The sequence below is a fragment of the Phocoena sinus genome, chromosome 11 (genome assembly GCF_008692025.1).
Source record: "Phocoena sinus isolate mPhoSin1 chromosome 11, mPhoSin1.pri, whole genome shotgun sequence".
In the NCBI taxonomy this organism is placed as follows: Eukaryota; Metazoa; Chordata; class Mammalia; order Artiodactyla; family Phocoenidae; genus Phocoena; species Phocoena sinus.
The window spans coordinates 62,436,964-62,455,241 of record NC_045773.1 but is presented as its reverse complement, the minus strand read 5'-3'; the positions used below and the strand labels follow the sequence as shown (position 1 = coordinate 62,455,241).

General features: G+C 36.0%; 1 protein-coding gene across 1 annotated transcript in view; it reads left to right on the top strand.

Moving 5' to 3' along the window:
- The window catches only part of MLIP (muscular LMNA interacting protein), a 164,826-nt gene that overhangs the window by 112,293 nt on the left and 34,255 nt on the right, over window positions 1-18,278 (top strand). Inside the window, exon 12 of the mRNA XM_032648901.1 lies at window positions 8,353-8,559. Coding sequence (XP_032504792.1) covers window positions 8,353-8,559 — 207 coding nt within the window. The remainder of the gene's footprint in view (window positions 1-8,352; window positions 8,560-18,278) is intronic.

The following is an 18,278-nucleotide window of genomic DNA, read 5'->3' as shown; positions in this document are numbered from 1 at the left end:
ACAAGAGAATTTTACGATTCCTGTTCTTCCCTCAAAAACTAGAACCTTATGAGATTCATCTATTGAATATCAAAGCAGCGTAGAATGATGCTCATTTTCAAGAATCATTTTGAATAGTGATCTCCAAAGAAAAATGTACCAACCTCAAGATAATTCATTGGAAGGGAGGTAGGGTGCAGGTCAAACGTTAAAAAGATTTTATTAATGTGTGTTGTTTTCAAACCTTTAGGTTTAGAAGCTATAGCCTGTGGGTCAGATCTGATTCACCACCTCTTCCATAAAGCATTATTGGCACACAGTCATGCTTATTCATTTATATATTATCCGAGGCTGCTTTCACACTACCATAGCAGTAGTAATTGTGACAGAATATATGGTTTGCAAAGCCTACAAAATACGGTACCTGGGGTTTTTTTGTTCTTCTTTCTCTAATTGTTTTAGGTGTAAGTTTAGGTTGTTTATTTGAGATGTTCCTTGTTTCTTGAGGTAGGATTGTATTGCTATAAACTTCCCTCTTAGAACTGCTTTTGCTGCATCCCATAGGTTTTGGATCATCGTGTTTACATTGTCATTTGTTTCTATGTATTTTTTTATTTCCTCTTTGATTTCTTCAGTGATCTCTTGGTTATTTAGTAGTATATTGTTTAGCCTTCATGTGTTTGCATGTTTTACAGATTCTTTTCCTGTAATTGATATCTAGTCTCATAGAGTTGTGGTCAGAAAAGATATTTGATATGATTTCAATTTTCTTAAATTTACCAAGGCTTGATTTGTGACCCAAGATATGATCTATGCTGGAGAATGTTCCATGAGCATTTCAGAAGAAAGCGTATTCTGTTGTTTTTGGATGGAATGTCTTATAAATATCAATTAAGTCCATCTTGTTTAATGTGCCACTTAAACCTTGTGTTTCCCTATTTGTTTTCATTTTGGATGAGCTGTCCATTGGTTGGAATGTAAATTGATACAGCCACTATGGAGAACAGTATGGAGGTTCCTTAAAAATCTAAAAATAGAACTACCATATGACCCAGCAATCCCACTACTGGGCATATACCCTAAGAAAACCATAATTCAAAAAGAGTCATGTACCACAATGTTCATTGCAGCTCTATTTACAATAGCCAGGACATACAAGCAACCTAAGTGTCCACTGACAGATGAGTGGATAAAGAAGATGTGGCACATATATACAATGGAATATTACTCGGCCATAAAAAGAAACAGAATTGAGTTATTTGTAGTGGGGTGGATGGACCTGGAGTCTGTCATACAGAGTGAAGTAAGTCAGAAAGAGAAAAACAAATACTGTATGCTAACACATAAATATGGAATCTAAAAAAAAAATAATAATGGTTCTGAAGAACCTAGGGGCAGGGCAGGAATAAAGACGCAGATGTAGAGAATGGACTTGAGGACACGGGGAGTGGGAAGGGTAAGCTGGGGCAAAGTAAGAGAGTGGCATGGACTATATACACTACCAAATTTAAAATAGATAGCTAATGGGAAGCAGCTGCATAGCACAGGGAGGTCAGCTCAGTGCTTTGTGACCACTTAGAGGGGTGGGATAGGGAGGATGGGAGGGAGATGCAAGAGGGAGGAGATATGAGGATATATGTATATGTATAGCTGATTCACTTTGTTATACAGCAGAAACTAACACACCATTGTAAAGCGATTATACTCAAATAAAGATGTTAAAAAAATATACAGTATCGGGATCTTTACAGAAAAAGTTGGCTAACTCCTAACCTAAAGCAGTAAAAAAAGATTTTAAGCTTTCCTGATGTATATGGTTTCACATTGGTCTCTTTTGTAGTTCTGAATGCTAGACACAGCTCATGTATATTCTAGGTGAGATTTCCTGAGTAAGGGTCTCTTGCCTCATCCTGTACTTTCCATCATCATTGAGCTTCTTTCAACTACAAGAATCTAGTAAGTATAGTCCTGAGGGTGAAAAAAAGAGTCATGGCTCTCCAACTTGTTGCAATGGACAGAGAGTCCTTAGTTGGCTATTCCTTAAGCCTGTTGCACCCTATTGCTGTTCATGTGCCCAACTGGGTATATGACTTATCATTTCAATTATTTTTGACTAAAATAATCTTCAGAGAGTGAGAAGATAACTTTACTAAAAAGACTCCTGCAAAATAATCTAGATTGAATATTCCACTATTCATATAGACATAAACAATAAGAAATAACAGAGGTCATCACGTAACACCTAGGTCTAGATAAGCTATGTTATCAACCATAAATATAAGTTATATATTTATGAGTGTTAACCTACTGGAATTTGACAAGAAGTAGGCTAATTTTTTGAAATTTTTGAAATTATTTGCAATAAGATTTTATATCTGCTTTCATTATTTTTAAAAATTTTATTGAAGTGTAGTTGATTTATAATTTTGTGATAATTTCTGCTCTACAGCAAAGTGATTCAGTTATACACTACATTCTTTTTCATATTCTTTTTCATTATGGTTTATCACAGGATACTGAATATAGTTCCCTGTTCTATATACAGTAGGACCTTGTTGTTTAACCATCCTACATATAATAGTTTGCATCTTCTAATCCCAAACTCCCAATCCATTCCTCTCCCCCACCTCCCACCCTTGGCAAACACAAGTGTGTTCTCTATGTCTGTGAGTCTGTTTCTGTTTCATAACTACTTTCATTTTTAACATACCTAGCCCTAACCTTATATTTTTACCTTGAATTTTAAGTAAAAATTGTATTATGACAACATAATTAGTAAGACATTTCCAAAGTAGGCATCTGGGGCTTGGAAATGATGTTCAATTTTCAGGAATGTTTGAAGACAAAGAGTACTCAATATTATAATTTTTAAAGTTTTGCTTAAGTAAATGTTGAGAGTCTTTTATGAGAAATCTTAATAAGGGAAAAATTGAAAACCCAATTTAATTGGGGATACATGTGTTCTTCCTGCTACAGTAAACATCATAATATAATACATAGAAAAACAAAAGAATGATGAACTGAAATTCATTCCTTTGTATCAAATACCATTAGAAAATGCATAGAAAATGCCACTGAAGATTTGAAAAAGTAAGAATAAGCAAATTACATTATATTGGAATTTTATTATTCAGCCGGATCAAAGTATAAATTTAAAAATATTCTCAATTTATAGCATTTGTGTTCTAAATATGAAATATATGAGTGACATTTTTTTCAGACTTAAAGGAAAAATAAGTCAGCACGTATTTTATTTTCTAAAATAAGTGACCTTAATAAAATCATTTTTTCAGACTTTAAAGGAAAAATAAGCCAGAAATAAGTCAGAATATATTTTATTCTCTAAAATAAGTGAATTTAATGAAATCACTGTTCTTTGGGAAAATACCCATCTTGGATGTGTGGGATAAACCTTAATATGCAAACCCCCAATCCCGTGTCTTTGCATGGGTGCATACGTTGGCAACAGAAGATCCCTGAACTGATTTTGTTCTAGGAATTGGAGGAGGTAAGGCTATAGAGTGAATCACAGAGGAAGTCATATTTGCAGGAGGCTCTCTCTTTCTGTGACAGCCTGGACACAGATAAGTTGCTATGTGAAATACTGTATAGCTGACAGTCTTCATTGTTTGAGGAAAAATAAAGACTAAACAGACTCACACCCCAAAGCCTGTATCTTTGGAGCACAAAGACAATCTCAGGCGGTGGTCCCTTCCTCATATGAACCTCTTGCAAAAATTTATGGTCTAGGAAAGATTCCTTTACTATTGAGATAAATAAATTTTTAAAAAAGGGAAAGAACAGTTCCTAGATTAGATAACAGAAAAAGCAGTCTTTAAGCTGGGACTGTTAAACCAAGTGATTGAGAACAGCTGAGGATAACAAAGTGTTCTAGGTGCTACAAACAAAAGGAAAGGAGAGGTTATAATGTTCAGAATGGGAAGGTTGAATTCAGGCCAAAATTTCCTTAAACAAGACAAACAAGACCCCCTTATATGCTAAAGGATAAACTTTACGTGGAAAATACAATCATTAGAGTATCTAAACATTAAAATATAACATCAACGCTCATAAGGCAAAAGCAAGAGATAGGATGAGAAAAAGTGAAAATATATTGGTGGTAAAATAACTCATTTTATAGTTGTTGATAGATTACATAGGACAGTAAAAATAGATCCTCTAAAGTAAATTGAATTAATATATATGTAGTTGGGCTCTGTATCCTGCAAAAAAGCCAAACCAAAACAGAAACTATTCTTTTGCATATCTGTGGACTCTTCACAAAACCCAACCATGTATTGAGGTTAGGCCCAAAAGGAAAAGCTTTTAGTTGCCATGATAAAAGTAATACAGGATAGGGGTAGAGAATTAAGAGTACAAACTACTATGTAGTTATTTATTTATAAAATAAATAAGCTACAAAGATACATTGTAGAGCACAGGGAATATAGCCAATATTTTATAATAACTATAAATGTAGTATAATCTTTAAATTGTGAATCACAATGTTGTACACCTAAAATTTATATAATATTGTAAATCAACACTACCTCAGTAAAAAAATGATTAACTGCCAAGATAAAAATAATACAGAGAAATTTCTCTGATCACAAAAATTTTATAAATTAATAACAAATTTAGAAAACACAAAAAGTCCCTGCCATCTGTATGTTGAAAAATTTGCTCTTTAACAAATTATTTTATTAAAGGGGAAATCAAAATAAAATTTCTATGTGGAGAAAAAGACAATGAAAAAATCATCTATTATAACTTATAGAATATAGTTAAAATAGCCCTTGGAAGAAAATTTATAACTCTAAATATGTTTAATGAATAAGAGAATAAAAATAAATCAATTAAATATTCAATTTGGAAAATTAAAGAACAGTAAGATCTCCTGCTCATAAGAAAAGCAAGAGAAAGGAACTGATGAGAATTGACAAAAATAACTGTAAAACAGAAAAGCTGTAGAAATCATACATAAAAAATATGTTTTTGAAAAAACTGTGTAAAATAGTAACAGTGTAGTAACATTATTACAGTGTAACAATACTTTCAAAATTCTGAAGGAAATTATTTTGCAACTTAGAATTTTGGATTTAATTTTAAAAATTAAATGATTTAATCCAAAAAAATTAAATGATTTAGTCCAAAAAATTATGCAAGGACAGAACAAAGTTTTCAACATGCAAGGTGTCACAAATTGGCTTCCCAAATTCCATTTTCCCAGGAAGCTCCTTTAAGTCCCAGTGAATGAGAAGAAACATGGAAAAGAAAAAACATGGGCTACTGGAAACAGGAGATCAAACACAAGAGAAAAGCAAAGCAAATTCCCAGGACGAAGGTAAAAAGAATCGCAGGATAACAACCTACACAAAGCATAGAAGACAAGCAGCACAGATTGGAAAACGTGCCTCCAGTGACATACCTGTAGAGGCTGTCACCACCAACGGTCCTTTCTGCTTTGTACAGTCCTGACCGCAGACAGTGCTCAAGTGAACTTGTCCAAAATTCTTAGCTCTCTTTGGCCTGTGCAAATGCTGATAAAATTCTGCTCTCTCCTCCCTGCCCAGTTGCCTGGAATAGCTGATACCATCTGACCCTACAGAAGTGTTCAGGTTTGACCGACTCCTGAGAGATGGAGGTTAGCCCAGAGAGCTTAGAAGCGTAGAACTCAGAGCAGCACACCCTCTTCAAACTTTTCCCTCAGGATTGGTTAGACCTTGGTTAGATTGCTCCCTATAAGGAACTCTTGGATTCCCCTGGATCACTACAGGCTGCCTCCTGACATTTTCTCACAATGGATTCGTGAACCATCTGAGACAAATGATACAAATGAACTTATATACAAAAGAGAAACAGACATAGAAAACAAACTCATGGTTACCAAAGGGAAAAGGTGGGGGGAGGGATAAATTAGGAGTTTGACATTAACATATACACACTACTGTATATAAAATAGATAAACAGCCAGGACCTACTATATAGCACAGGGAAGTATACTCAGTATTTTGTAATAACCTATAAGGGAAAATAATCTGAAAAAAAGAGATATATGTATGTATAACTGAATCATTTTGCTGTCTACCCAAACTAACACAATATTGTAAATCAACTATACTTCAATAAAGATAAATAAATAAATTAAAAAAAAAACATTCAAGGAAAACACAAAAAGCTGAAGCCAGACTATAAACCAGAGACTGTTCAGCTCCTCTTCCTAGGCACTGTCAACTATCAATAACAATGCTGTCTTTTTCTTACACAGCTAGTCTTTGTGCTTACTACTCAATTTTCATATTAATCCTTTTCCACACTGATTAATTAGTTGTTGATAAAATAATGAAATGGTTGATTGAGAAATAAAACTCAATTAGAATACATTTTAATCTAAAAGCCATCTTTAGTGGGCAAATACTACAACCCTTCCATTAAATTGCATGTTAACGTGACTATTATTTAATAATAATAATGTTAGAGGCAATAGCCAATGGGATTAGACAAAAGAAAGTCCTGCAAAGTATAAAAACTGGCAAAGAAGAGATAAATTTATGACTGTGTTAGGTGATTTAATATTTTAGGTGATATACCTGGGACTTCCAAGAGAATCACTGAATGATGATTATCATCAGTGAGACAACTCAGTAATGTGTGTTATAGGGAATCCATAGCTTTCATGTACTGATATAGAAATGTTCCAAAATTGTAATCAAATGGAAAAAAAAAAAAAAAAACCTCAAACAAATAAGATGCAGAACACTGTGTATAGGATGCTATCTTTTTAATAAGTGTATTTTTGTAGTCTGTGTGTATGTTTGTAGTCTGTGTGTGTGAAATGAGAATGTATATTTGTAATTGCTTGATATATAAAATAAACACTTGAAGCACAAACAAGAAACTAATAAAACACTTTTAGTCATATTTTCAAGGCACATAAGGTTAAAACCCCTCATTTTTACAAACTTAAAAACCCTAGAATTTAATTTTCTAACCTGCTTAAAATTTTCCAAGCATTTTTTAAAGTATGTTTTGAAGTAAGTTTTTAAAGTAAGTTTGAACCCATTGTGGGGGCATCTACTGATACAGCAAACACATTCAGCATAAATTTTAGAAAACCAATTGGTGGCTTAAAAATACATGGCTTTGGCAAAATCAATTCAGCTTACATGAAAAGAAATATTAATTGTATAGTCTTAAAAGTTGAATTTACCTGTTTAGCTGAATGTCATTTTGAGCAATGTGCATTATTTTGTACTGAATTTCCATTTCACACAAAGCCAAACACATTCATTCATTACTAATGGCATTCTTGACCTCATTGAAAATATTATATTCTTTTGAAAACTCAATTGTTACTGCATTAAACATCTGCTCTATTAGGCATTATGCTTGATGCTGAGGTCTCAAAGGTGAATAAAACAGGTTTTATTTTAGAAGTTTTATCCCCTAAGAGGTTTTACTGTAGGATAATCACTGTCAATTTATTACATTACATTAAAAATTTCAGGAATATAAGAGGTGCTTTAAAAAGATCTGCAAAATAGTAGCCCTTTTCTTTTATGATGGGTGTATATATATATATATATATATATATATATATATATATATAATCTTTCTTGTGAGTTTTCTTTGTAGATTCATGACTTTCCTCTTGTGGTTTCCTTGTTCTGTTCACATAATTCAAGGCCTCATCTAGCAGCTCTTACTTTCTCAAAGACTTCCTCAGGCAGGCATCCCTTTCCAGGGGATGGAAAGACCCTCTCTAGTTAAGACCTCATTACCTTTCCCCTCTACATTTGAGCACGTCTGTTTGTTCTCCAGTTTCTTTCCAAAGTAACACCCTGCCTGGAATGGACATCTTCGTTCATTCTTTCTAGACTCACCCCTTCCTGAGCCCTTCCCCATACTCAGCTCAACCGGAAACTCATGGCACCATGAATTATACAATGACTTGATACCCTCTATGATGCCCTCCCCCTTTCTGCCCCCAGTTTCTTCCAGACCAAATCACAAGCACCTTTAATTTAATTTCCACTGTTACTACCTCTTCAATGAAAATTCTTCTAGTCCCATCCTCCCCACTTTGGGATGAGCTCTCTCCTTCCTTAAACAAACATGGCCCTGTTGGGAGACTCTGTGGGCACTTGATCAGTTCTGCAGGAGAGGCTGGAGATGGGCGACCAACGGGAATTACTGGAAGAGACAGACAATGCACTATAAAAGCAGGAGTCTTGTGAGGATCCAGAATATGAAGGGAGGTTTTCTTCCAACTAGTAAAAGATTCTGATGCAAAGTCTATAATATTTAGACTTAATTCCAAGTGAGCTTGACCTTTGCCCACTAACATCCTCTTTATGCCTTTCTTCTTCCCAGGATGTGCCTGTCCCTCCCAAGCCTTTTTCTCTCCATCCTTTATATCAAACTAAACTCCATCCTCCTGCTAAGTCTCTGATGCATCCACAGACCCTCCCACATGCTGACTGTCTTACCCCAGGACCCTTCAGTCACTTGTCCTCCTTCTCCCTGAGTGATGAACAGGAGAATTCTCACACCCTGTCTAGTCACAACGCATATAATAAGGTGAGAATGCCCTGTGCTGTGAACCTTCTTCATGCTTAACTTTCGAAACTTATATGTAGACAAAACATATATTAAGAATATTTAAATATATTAAGAATGTTAAATATTTGTGTGAAGACACATGTCCTTAAAAAAAGATAATAATTAATCTTGGGGAATTATGAAATATTTATGTTTCCTTTAAAAGTCATTTCCTAATTTGCATTGCTCATTGTTTCATGTTCTAATCCCAAGGTGGAAATCCCAAGACATGTTTCAAAACCTTAAAAGATGCCATTATTAATTTATCTTCTAGTCTTAGTTTAACATTCTTAAAAAGCTTCTTAAAATGACAATACCTTGATGAGGAAGCATTTATAATTGAAGTCAGTGGGCAAATAAATAATTAGAATTTCTGCAGATATCTGCAATAAATATTAATATTTTATTTAAAAATGTATCTATCTGCTTCATAATGTATAGTGATGGGATATGTAACAAGTAATGAGGTGTTCAGTACCTAAAAAATATGTATATATATTTTTAAAACAGCAAAAATACTTATAGTTGGCTTTGGAATGTAATCATATATATTCTATTAGAAGCAAGCAGTCAATAGCACATAAGGCTTATGTATAAGCATCCTTTGCTCTTCTGAGCATCACCATAAAGGCATTCTGGCTTAACACAGACTCTCAGACCTTGAAACTTTTCTAAAAGAATTGACTAGTCAAAATCAACCTGCAATTAAATCTTTTTTTAAAATGTAAAATCTTGTTTTAAAACATTTGTTTTGCAAATTCTCTATATTTAATGAAATACACCTCTATATTTGGAAATCAATCAAGGGCATATGTAGTTGAACAATATTCCTTGGGCCTTAAAGCATTTTAAAAAATGTTCATAAACCCAGTCTAAACACAAAGAATCATCTAAAAAGTGAACATAATTATATGAGGAAAAATTATCTATTTATATTTAATAACATTTATCATGACTGAGTTGTCAACCCTGAATTAAATTTTTAAAACATCTGTTTTCTGCAAAACAAATGTTTTTAGGCAAAGTTCAGGATGACATTTGTATGGCCTTTGGTTGCTTCTCATTCTAGGTCTAGAAAAAGAAGTATTTCAGGGAGAGTATGATATTTTAAAATGATTTTATATTATCTGTAATTCTCCCTCTTTTAGTACTAGCCAACGTCTATGACATCCATTTAGCTATTAAATAGAGTTAAAAATTCTGATACTAACAACCATTTTCTTATATAAATTATCATCTACGATAGGATTATAATTGTATTTTATAGATATCAATTGCTTCAAATAGCTCTTCTTTTGACATTTTTAGTGGTGTTTTCTGGAGACATTCAGCAAAGGTAGAGTCAGTATTTCATTCATAATTTAGCCTTTGCTTGGTCAGGCTGTGAAAGACAATATATGAAAGCCATTTGAGGCTAGACAACTATTTTCAGTCTACACAAGCTTCACAATAGATTTCACGTCTCAGTGTCTGAGATTTATTGATATTTTCACACCTGAAATAATAATAATGATGATGATGTTGTAGTTAGACAACATTTCTTGATGGAAGATTCAGTTGCTTAGTTTTGTATTTTAATTGCTCCTATTAAAATGTATGAATTTTACTTAATTTGATATCAATGTTTACAAACACTGTGTCGTAAATATTCAGCCAATAGCATACCAAGTTATCAAGACTTGTGTTTCTTTTTTACTGAAAATAGCTTCTTGTCTGAAATTGTAAAACATAACTGTCATTTAAATTAACTGCTCTCCAATATCCTAACATCCTTCCCAGATCTCACTTTGCAGCTTTATCTGCTGGGCTCATCTCCAAACTCAAACCTTCCCTTCCCTCCCCTCCCCCAGAGGTCCACATTGAACTTGACCTTACATAACTGCCTCTGGGGCTCCCTTATCAACTGGGGCTACAGAAGATGTTTGACAAGTTTTGTTCTTCTGTTTCATCTGTAGTGTGTGCTTCTCTCTTGTCCTAAATACTTACACTAATCCCTGCTCTATTCTCTTACTGTCATTAGTTCATATGATGAACTTCATATGATGTCCTATCATATATGAAGATGCTCAGGTGTTTCCCTGTTATTGTGCTTAAACCAGTATTTCCTCTCTTTTCCCCATCTCATGAAGGGAGTCATTACTCTTATTTCCTTCTTTAACCCTTATAACTAACATAGCCCAATAGATAAGAGCATGGTGTCTTTAGTCAGTCCATCTGAGTTCATTTCTTGAACCCACTCCTTCCAGATGGTGATAGTGGGCAAGTGAGGGTGATAATAGTACTGTCTTAATAGAATATTATGAGATTAAGATGGACTAATATGTATAAAGCACTTAGAATAGTGCCTGGGACATAACAAGAACCATATAAGAGTTAGGTCTTTGTATTAATAAGCCTTCCTGAATTGTCATTGCCATCACTCTCTTACATCTTTATTTGTTCTTTTTCCATTGAACCCATCCTTTTAGTATGCATGTCATCACTCTCTTACATCTTCATTTGTTCTTTTTCCATTGAACCCATCTTCTTTGTATGCAGAAACTTCAAAACACAAAATAAAATGAATACTTCCTTTTCCTTGCTGATGCTACAAACCTAGTAATTTCAAGACTTTCTCTCAAAGTGATCAGTAGCCATCCCTCTTCTGTAAATTACTCTTTAATTCCTTCTTGAAGGCATTTTGTCTTTCACCTCAACCACTCTACTGAAATTTCTCTCTCAAGGGTAAACTGCTTGTCTGCAAACTCAGCTGAATTTTCTGAGTCTTCTATCTCTTTTATGCCTTTTAGCAGTTGACACCGTTGATCATTCACTCTTGAATCTCTGTCATCATTCTGCTCTTGGGATAATATGTACATTTCAACTCCCTGACTGTTCCTTCTTTGTTTTCTTGGTGGACATGTCCTCCTCTACCTCTTCTCTCTAACTGCCTCACTTCAGATATTCACCTACTCACAGGCTTCTGGGGTGATCTTACTTGTACTGATAATCCTCAAATCCACATGTCCATTTCTGCTTCTCCTCTGAGTTCCAGTTTTATACCTTCAGATGCTTGCTTGTCAGTTCCCCCAGGGTGCCATGTTGTCACCTCAGACTTATCATTCATGTTGTCTCAAACCAATTCTGTTCTGGCAGAACCCCAAATACCCTGTATCGTAAACAACCCAACCCATTAAACTCAAACACAATCTCCACCTTCTCACTCTCTAAAACATATAACACTACTAAAAACTCTACCACTAATCCTAAAAGAAATGCTCCTAACACAACCTTATTAGAAACCCAAACCTCAGGGTACTGCTCAGTAGCCATAGCTGTTGTGTAACCAAACACAACCAACATTCCCCCCAGGTAAATCAAAAATACTATTAAACCTAAAAATGAACCACCAAAGTTTAAAACAATCCCACACCCAACACCACCACCCACAATCAACTCTAAACCTCCATAAATAGGTGAAGGCTTTGAAGAAACCCCCATAAAACTAATTACAAAAATAATGCTTATAATACAAACAATGTATGTCATCATTATTCTCACATGGACTTCAACCATGACCAATGACATGAAAAATCATCATTGTCATTCAACTACAAGAACACCAATGACCAACATTCGAAAAACACACCCACTAATAAAAATCCTCAATTACACATTTATCGACCTTCCCACCCCATCAAACATCTCTTCATGATGGAACTTTGGCTCCCTACTTAGTCTCTGTCTAATCGTACAAATCCTAACAGGCCTATTCCTAGCAATACACTACACACCAGACACGACAACTGCCTTCTCATTTGTCACGCATATTTGCTGAGACGTTAATTATGGCTGAATTATTCGATATCTACATGCAAACAGAGCTTCCATATTCTTCATTTACCTTTACACCCACGTAGGACGTGGCCTATAGTATGGCTCCCACGCCTTCCAAGAAACAGGAAACATTGGAGTAATCCTACTATTCACAGTTATAGCTACTGCATTCGTAGGCTATGTCCTACCCTGAGGACAAATATCATTTTGAGGCGCAACCGTCATTACCAACCTCCTATCAGCAATCCCCCACATCGGTACCACTCTAGTTGAGTGAATCTGAGGTGGCTTTTCCCTAGACAAAGCAACACTAACACGCTTCTTTGCCTTCTACTTCATTCTCCCCTTTATCATCCTAGCACTAGCAACCGTCCACCTACTATTCCTCCACGAAACAGGATCTAACAATCCCATAGGAATTCCATCCAACACAGACAAAATCCCATTTCACCCCTACTACACAATCAAAGACATCCTAGGTGCCTTACTACTAATCTTAACCCTACTTACACTAACCTTATTCGCACCTGACCTGCTAGGAGACCCCGACAACTACACCCCAGCAAACCCACTCAGCACCCCAGCACACATTAAACCAGAATGGTACTTCCTATTTGCATACACAATCTTATGATCAATTCCCAACAAACTAGGAGGAGTTTTAGCCCTACTACTCTCAATCCTTGTCCTAATGTTCATCCCAATACTCCACACATCTAAACAATGAAGCATAATATTCCGACCCTTCAGTCAACTTTTATTCTGAATACTAGTCGCAGACTTCCTAATCCTAACATGAATTGGAGGTCAACCCGTAGAACACCCATATGTAATTGTAGGCCAATTAGCATCCATCTTATATTTTCTCCTAATTCTAGTGTTAATACCAGTAACTAGTCTTATCGAGGATAAACTCCTAAAGTGAAGAGTCTTTGTAGTATAACAAAATATCCCGGCTTTGTAAACCGGAAAAGGAGAAAACCACACCTCCCGAAGACTCAAGGAAGAAGCATTGCACCTCACCGCCAGCACCCAAAGCTGAAATTCCACATAAACTATTCCCTGAAAAATGTTTATTGTAGAATGACCACAAGGCTACAGTGCTATGTCAGTATTGAAAATAATTTATTTTATAATACTTTTGTTATATAAATCATACACACATGTACCTCCACGAGTCAATAATAGCGTCTTCCTGTAAATGTATATATGTACATGCTATGTATAACTGTGCATTCAACTATTTTCCCCACGAGCAGTTAAAGCTTGTATTAAATTTTATTAATTTTACATATTACATAACATTATTGATTGTACATAGGACATGTCCTGAAACAAATTCAAGTCAGCTAACACTATGGCTGCTCCATTAGATCACGAGCTTAATCAACATGCCGCGTGAAACCAGCAACCCGCTCAGCAGGGATCCCTCTTCTCGCACCGGGCCCATAAATCGTGGGGGTAGCTAACGGTGATCTTTATAAGACATCTGGTTCTTACTTCAGGACAATTTTAACTTAAAATCGCCCACTCGTTCCCCTTAAATAAGACATCTCGATGGGTTAGTGACTAATCAGCCCATGCTCACACATAACTGAGATTTCATACATTTGGTATTTTTTATTTTTGGGGGGGATTTGCACAGACTCAGCTATGACCTTAAAAGGTCTCGTCACAGTCAAGCAAATTGTAGCTGGACTTGTATGTATTTTTTATTTGACTAGCACAACCAACATGTGCAATTAAATTAACGGTTACAGGACATAGTACTCTACTATTCCCCCCGGGCTCAAAAAACTGTATCTCATAGTGGATCAAACCCCACTTATCCCATACAAAACTAACCATCTGCTTAGATATTCACCACCTCCCTATACAGGTTCCTCCCTAGATCTATGAACCATTTTATTCATAAATCAATACTAAATCTGACAGAAGCCCCATAATGAAATTATACGAACATCTTTTACACCCCATAGGTTAATGTAGCTTAAATTTTTCATAAAGCAAGACACTGAAAATGTCTAGATGGGCTCGCCAGCCCCATCAACATAAAGGTTTGGTCCCAGCCTTTCTATTAATTCTTAACAGACTTACACATACAAGCATCCACATCCTGGTGAGAATGCCCTCCAAATCACAAAGATCAAAAGGAGCGGGTATCAAGCACGCTACACTAGCAGCTCACAACACCTTGCTTAGCCACACCCCCACGGGACACAGCACTGATAAAAATTAAGCCATGAACGAAAGTTTGACTAAGTCATGTTAACTAGGGTTGGTAAACTTCGTGCCAGCCACCGTGGTCATACGACTGACCCAAATTAATAGAGACACAGCGTAAAGAGTGTTAAGGAATCATACAAAATAAAGTCAAATCTTAATTAAGCTGTAAAAAGCCATAATTAAAACTAAGCTAAACCACGAAAGTGACTTTAGTACAATCTGAGTACACAACAACTAAGACCCAAACTGGGATTAGATACCCCACTATGCTTAGTCGTAAAACAAGACTATTCGCCAGAGTACTACTGGCAACAGCCTAAAACTCAAAGGACTTGGCAGTGCTTCATATCCCTCTAGAGGAGCCTGTTCTGTAACCGATAAACCCTGATTAACCTCACCAACCCTTGCTACTTCAGTCTATATATCGCCATCTTCAGCAAACCCTAAAAGGGAGCGAAAGTAAGCATAACTACCATACATAAAAACGTTAGGTCAAGGTGTAACCTATGGGATGGGAAGAAATGGGCTACATTTTCTATACTAAGAACATCCCTCATACCCACACGAAAGTTTTTATGAAATCTAAAAACCAAAGGAGGATTTAGTAGTAAATTAAGAGCAGAGTGCTTAATTGAATAAGGCCATGAAGCACGCACACACTGCCCGTCACCCTCCTCAAGTACCACAGCAAAGCCCCAGCTCACTAGCCCATGCTAAGCTACGAGAGGAGACAAGTCATAACAAGGTAAGCATACTGGAAAGTGTGCTTGCATAAAACAATATGTAGCTTAAACAAAGCACCTAGTTTACACCTAGAAGATTCCACAACCCGTGTATATCTTGAACTAAACCTAGCCCACACCCCCCTCCCACTGCTACTACCATAAACTAATCAAATAAAACATTCATCATACATCTAAAGTATAGTAGATAGAAATTTAATCACCAATGGCGCTATAGAGAAAGTACCATAAGGGAAAGATGAAAGAAACACTAAAAGTAAAAAAAAGCAAAGCTTACCCCTTGTACCTTTTGCATAATGACTTAACTAATAACAACTTAGCAAAGAGACCTTAAGCTAAATTACCCAAAACCAGACGAGCTACTTACAAGCAGTAACTAGAACAAACTCATCTATGTGGCAAAATAGTGAGAAGACTTATAAGTAGAGGTGAAAAGCCTAACGAGCCTGGTGATAGCTGGTTGTCAAGAAAGGAATTTCAGTTCAACGTTAAATAATACTAAAAACCACATCAAGTCTTAACGTATATTTAATCGTTAGTCTAAAAAGGTACAGCTTTTTAGAAATGGATACAACCTTAACTAGAGAGTAATACAAACATAAACCATAGTTGGCCTAAAAGCAGCCACCAATTGAGAAAGCATTCAAGCTCGACAATAAAACAATGTTTTAATTCCAACAATAAGTAAACCCACTCCTAGTCTGACTATTGGACTAATCTATACAACTATAGAAGCAATACTGTTAACATGAGTAACAAGAAATTTTTCTCCTCGCACAAGCTTACATCAGTAACTGATAATATACTGATAATTAACAGCTAGTAAATATAACCCAACACTAAATTATTTATTAAAAACACTGTTAACCCAACACAGGCGTGCATTAAGGAAAGATTAAAAAAAGTAAAAGGAACTCAGCAAACACAAACTCCGCCTGTTTACCAAAAGCATAACTTCTAGCATAACCAGTATTAGAGGCACTGCCTGCCCAGTGACAATCATTAAACGGCCGCGGTATCCTGACCATGCAAAGGTAGCATAATCACTTGTTCTCTAAATAAGGACTTGAATGAATGGCCACACGAGGGTTTTACCATCTCTTACTTTTAATCAGTGAAATTGACCTCCCTGTGAAGAGGCGGGGATAACAAAATAAGACGAGAAGACCCTATGGAGCTTCAATTAATCAACCCCAAAATCACAAACCCAAACCACCAAGGGATAACAAAGCTTTATATGGGTTGACAATTTCGGTTGGGGTGACCTCGGAGCACAAAAAACCCTCCGAGTGACTAAAACCTAGGCCTACTAGCCAAAGTGTAATATCACTTATTGATCCAAATTTTTGATCAACGGAACAAGTTACCCTAGGGATAACAGCGCAATCCTATTCTAGAGTCCATATCGACAATAGGGTTTACGACCTCGATGTTGGATCAGGACATCCTAATGGTGTAGCCACTATTAAGTGTTCATTTGTTCAACGATTAAAGTCCTACGTGATCTGAGTTGAGGCCGGAGTAATCCAGGTTGGTTTCTATCTATTACGCATTTCTCCCAGTATGAAAGGACAAGAGAAGTAAGGCTAACTTCAAATAAGCGACTTCAAACAATTACCCCCGATTCTGATATGATCAATTAATACACCTACTCTGAAAGAATTTCCTTCCCCTAACACTAGTCCTCTGTATATGACACGTCTCACTGCCCATTATAATAGCAGGCATTCCTCCCCAAATATAAAAGACAAGAAATATGTCTGACAAAAGAGTTACTTTGATAGAGTAAATAATAGAGGTTTAAACCCTCTTATTTCTAGAATAATAGGAATCGAACCTACCCCTAAGAATTCAAAGTTCTCCGTGCTACCACGTTACATTATAATCTACAGTAAGGTCAGCTAAACAAGCTATCAGGCCCATACCCTGAAAATGTTGGTTTATACCCTTCCCATACTAATAAATCCATCCATCCTTATCATTATCCTAATTACCCTCATCCCAGGCACAGTAATCGTAGCTCTTATTGACTATTCACCTGAATTGGATTTGAAATAAATACAATAGCCATTATCCCCATCATAATAAAAAATTCTAATCCCAGAGCCACAGAAGCCTCCACTAAATATTTCCTATCACAAACTACCGCATCCACGCTACTCATAATAGCATTATTAACCTACTACATTATTAACCTACTACACTCTGGTCAATGGACCATCACAAAACTATTCAACCCAACAGCATCTATACTAATAACAAAGGCCCTAGCTATCAAACTAGGACTATCCCCCTTCCACTTCTGAGTACCCGAAGTAACACAAGGCATCCCCCTAACTACAGGCCTAATCCTACTCACATGACAAAAACCCGCACCCCTATCAATCCTCTATCAAATCTCATCATCGATCAACCTACATCTAATGCTAATTATATCTTTACTTTCTATCCTTAGTCGGAGGATGAGGTGGACTAAACCAAACACAACTCCGAAAGATTATGGCCTACTCATCAATCGCCCACATAGGATGAATAGCAACCATCCTACTATATAACCCAACCCTAACTTTACTAAACTTACCAATCTATATCACAATAACTTTCACCATGTTCATGTTATTCATCCAAAACTCAACCACCACTACATTATCACTCTCCCAAACATGAAACGTAATACCCGTCACCACAACCCTCACCATGCTCACCCTACTCTCCATAGGAGGACTCCCTCCACTTTCAGGTTTCATACCCAAATGAATGATTAGTCAAGAATTAACAAAAAACGATATTCTTATTATACCAACATTCATAGCCATTACAGCACTACTCAACTTATATTTATACATATGCCTCGCCTACTCCACAGCATTAACGCTATTCCCCTCTACAAACAACATAAAAATAAAATGACAA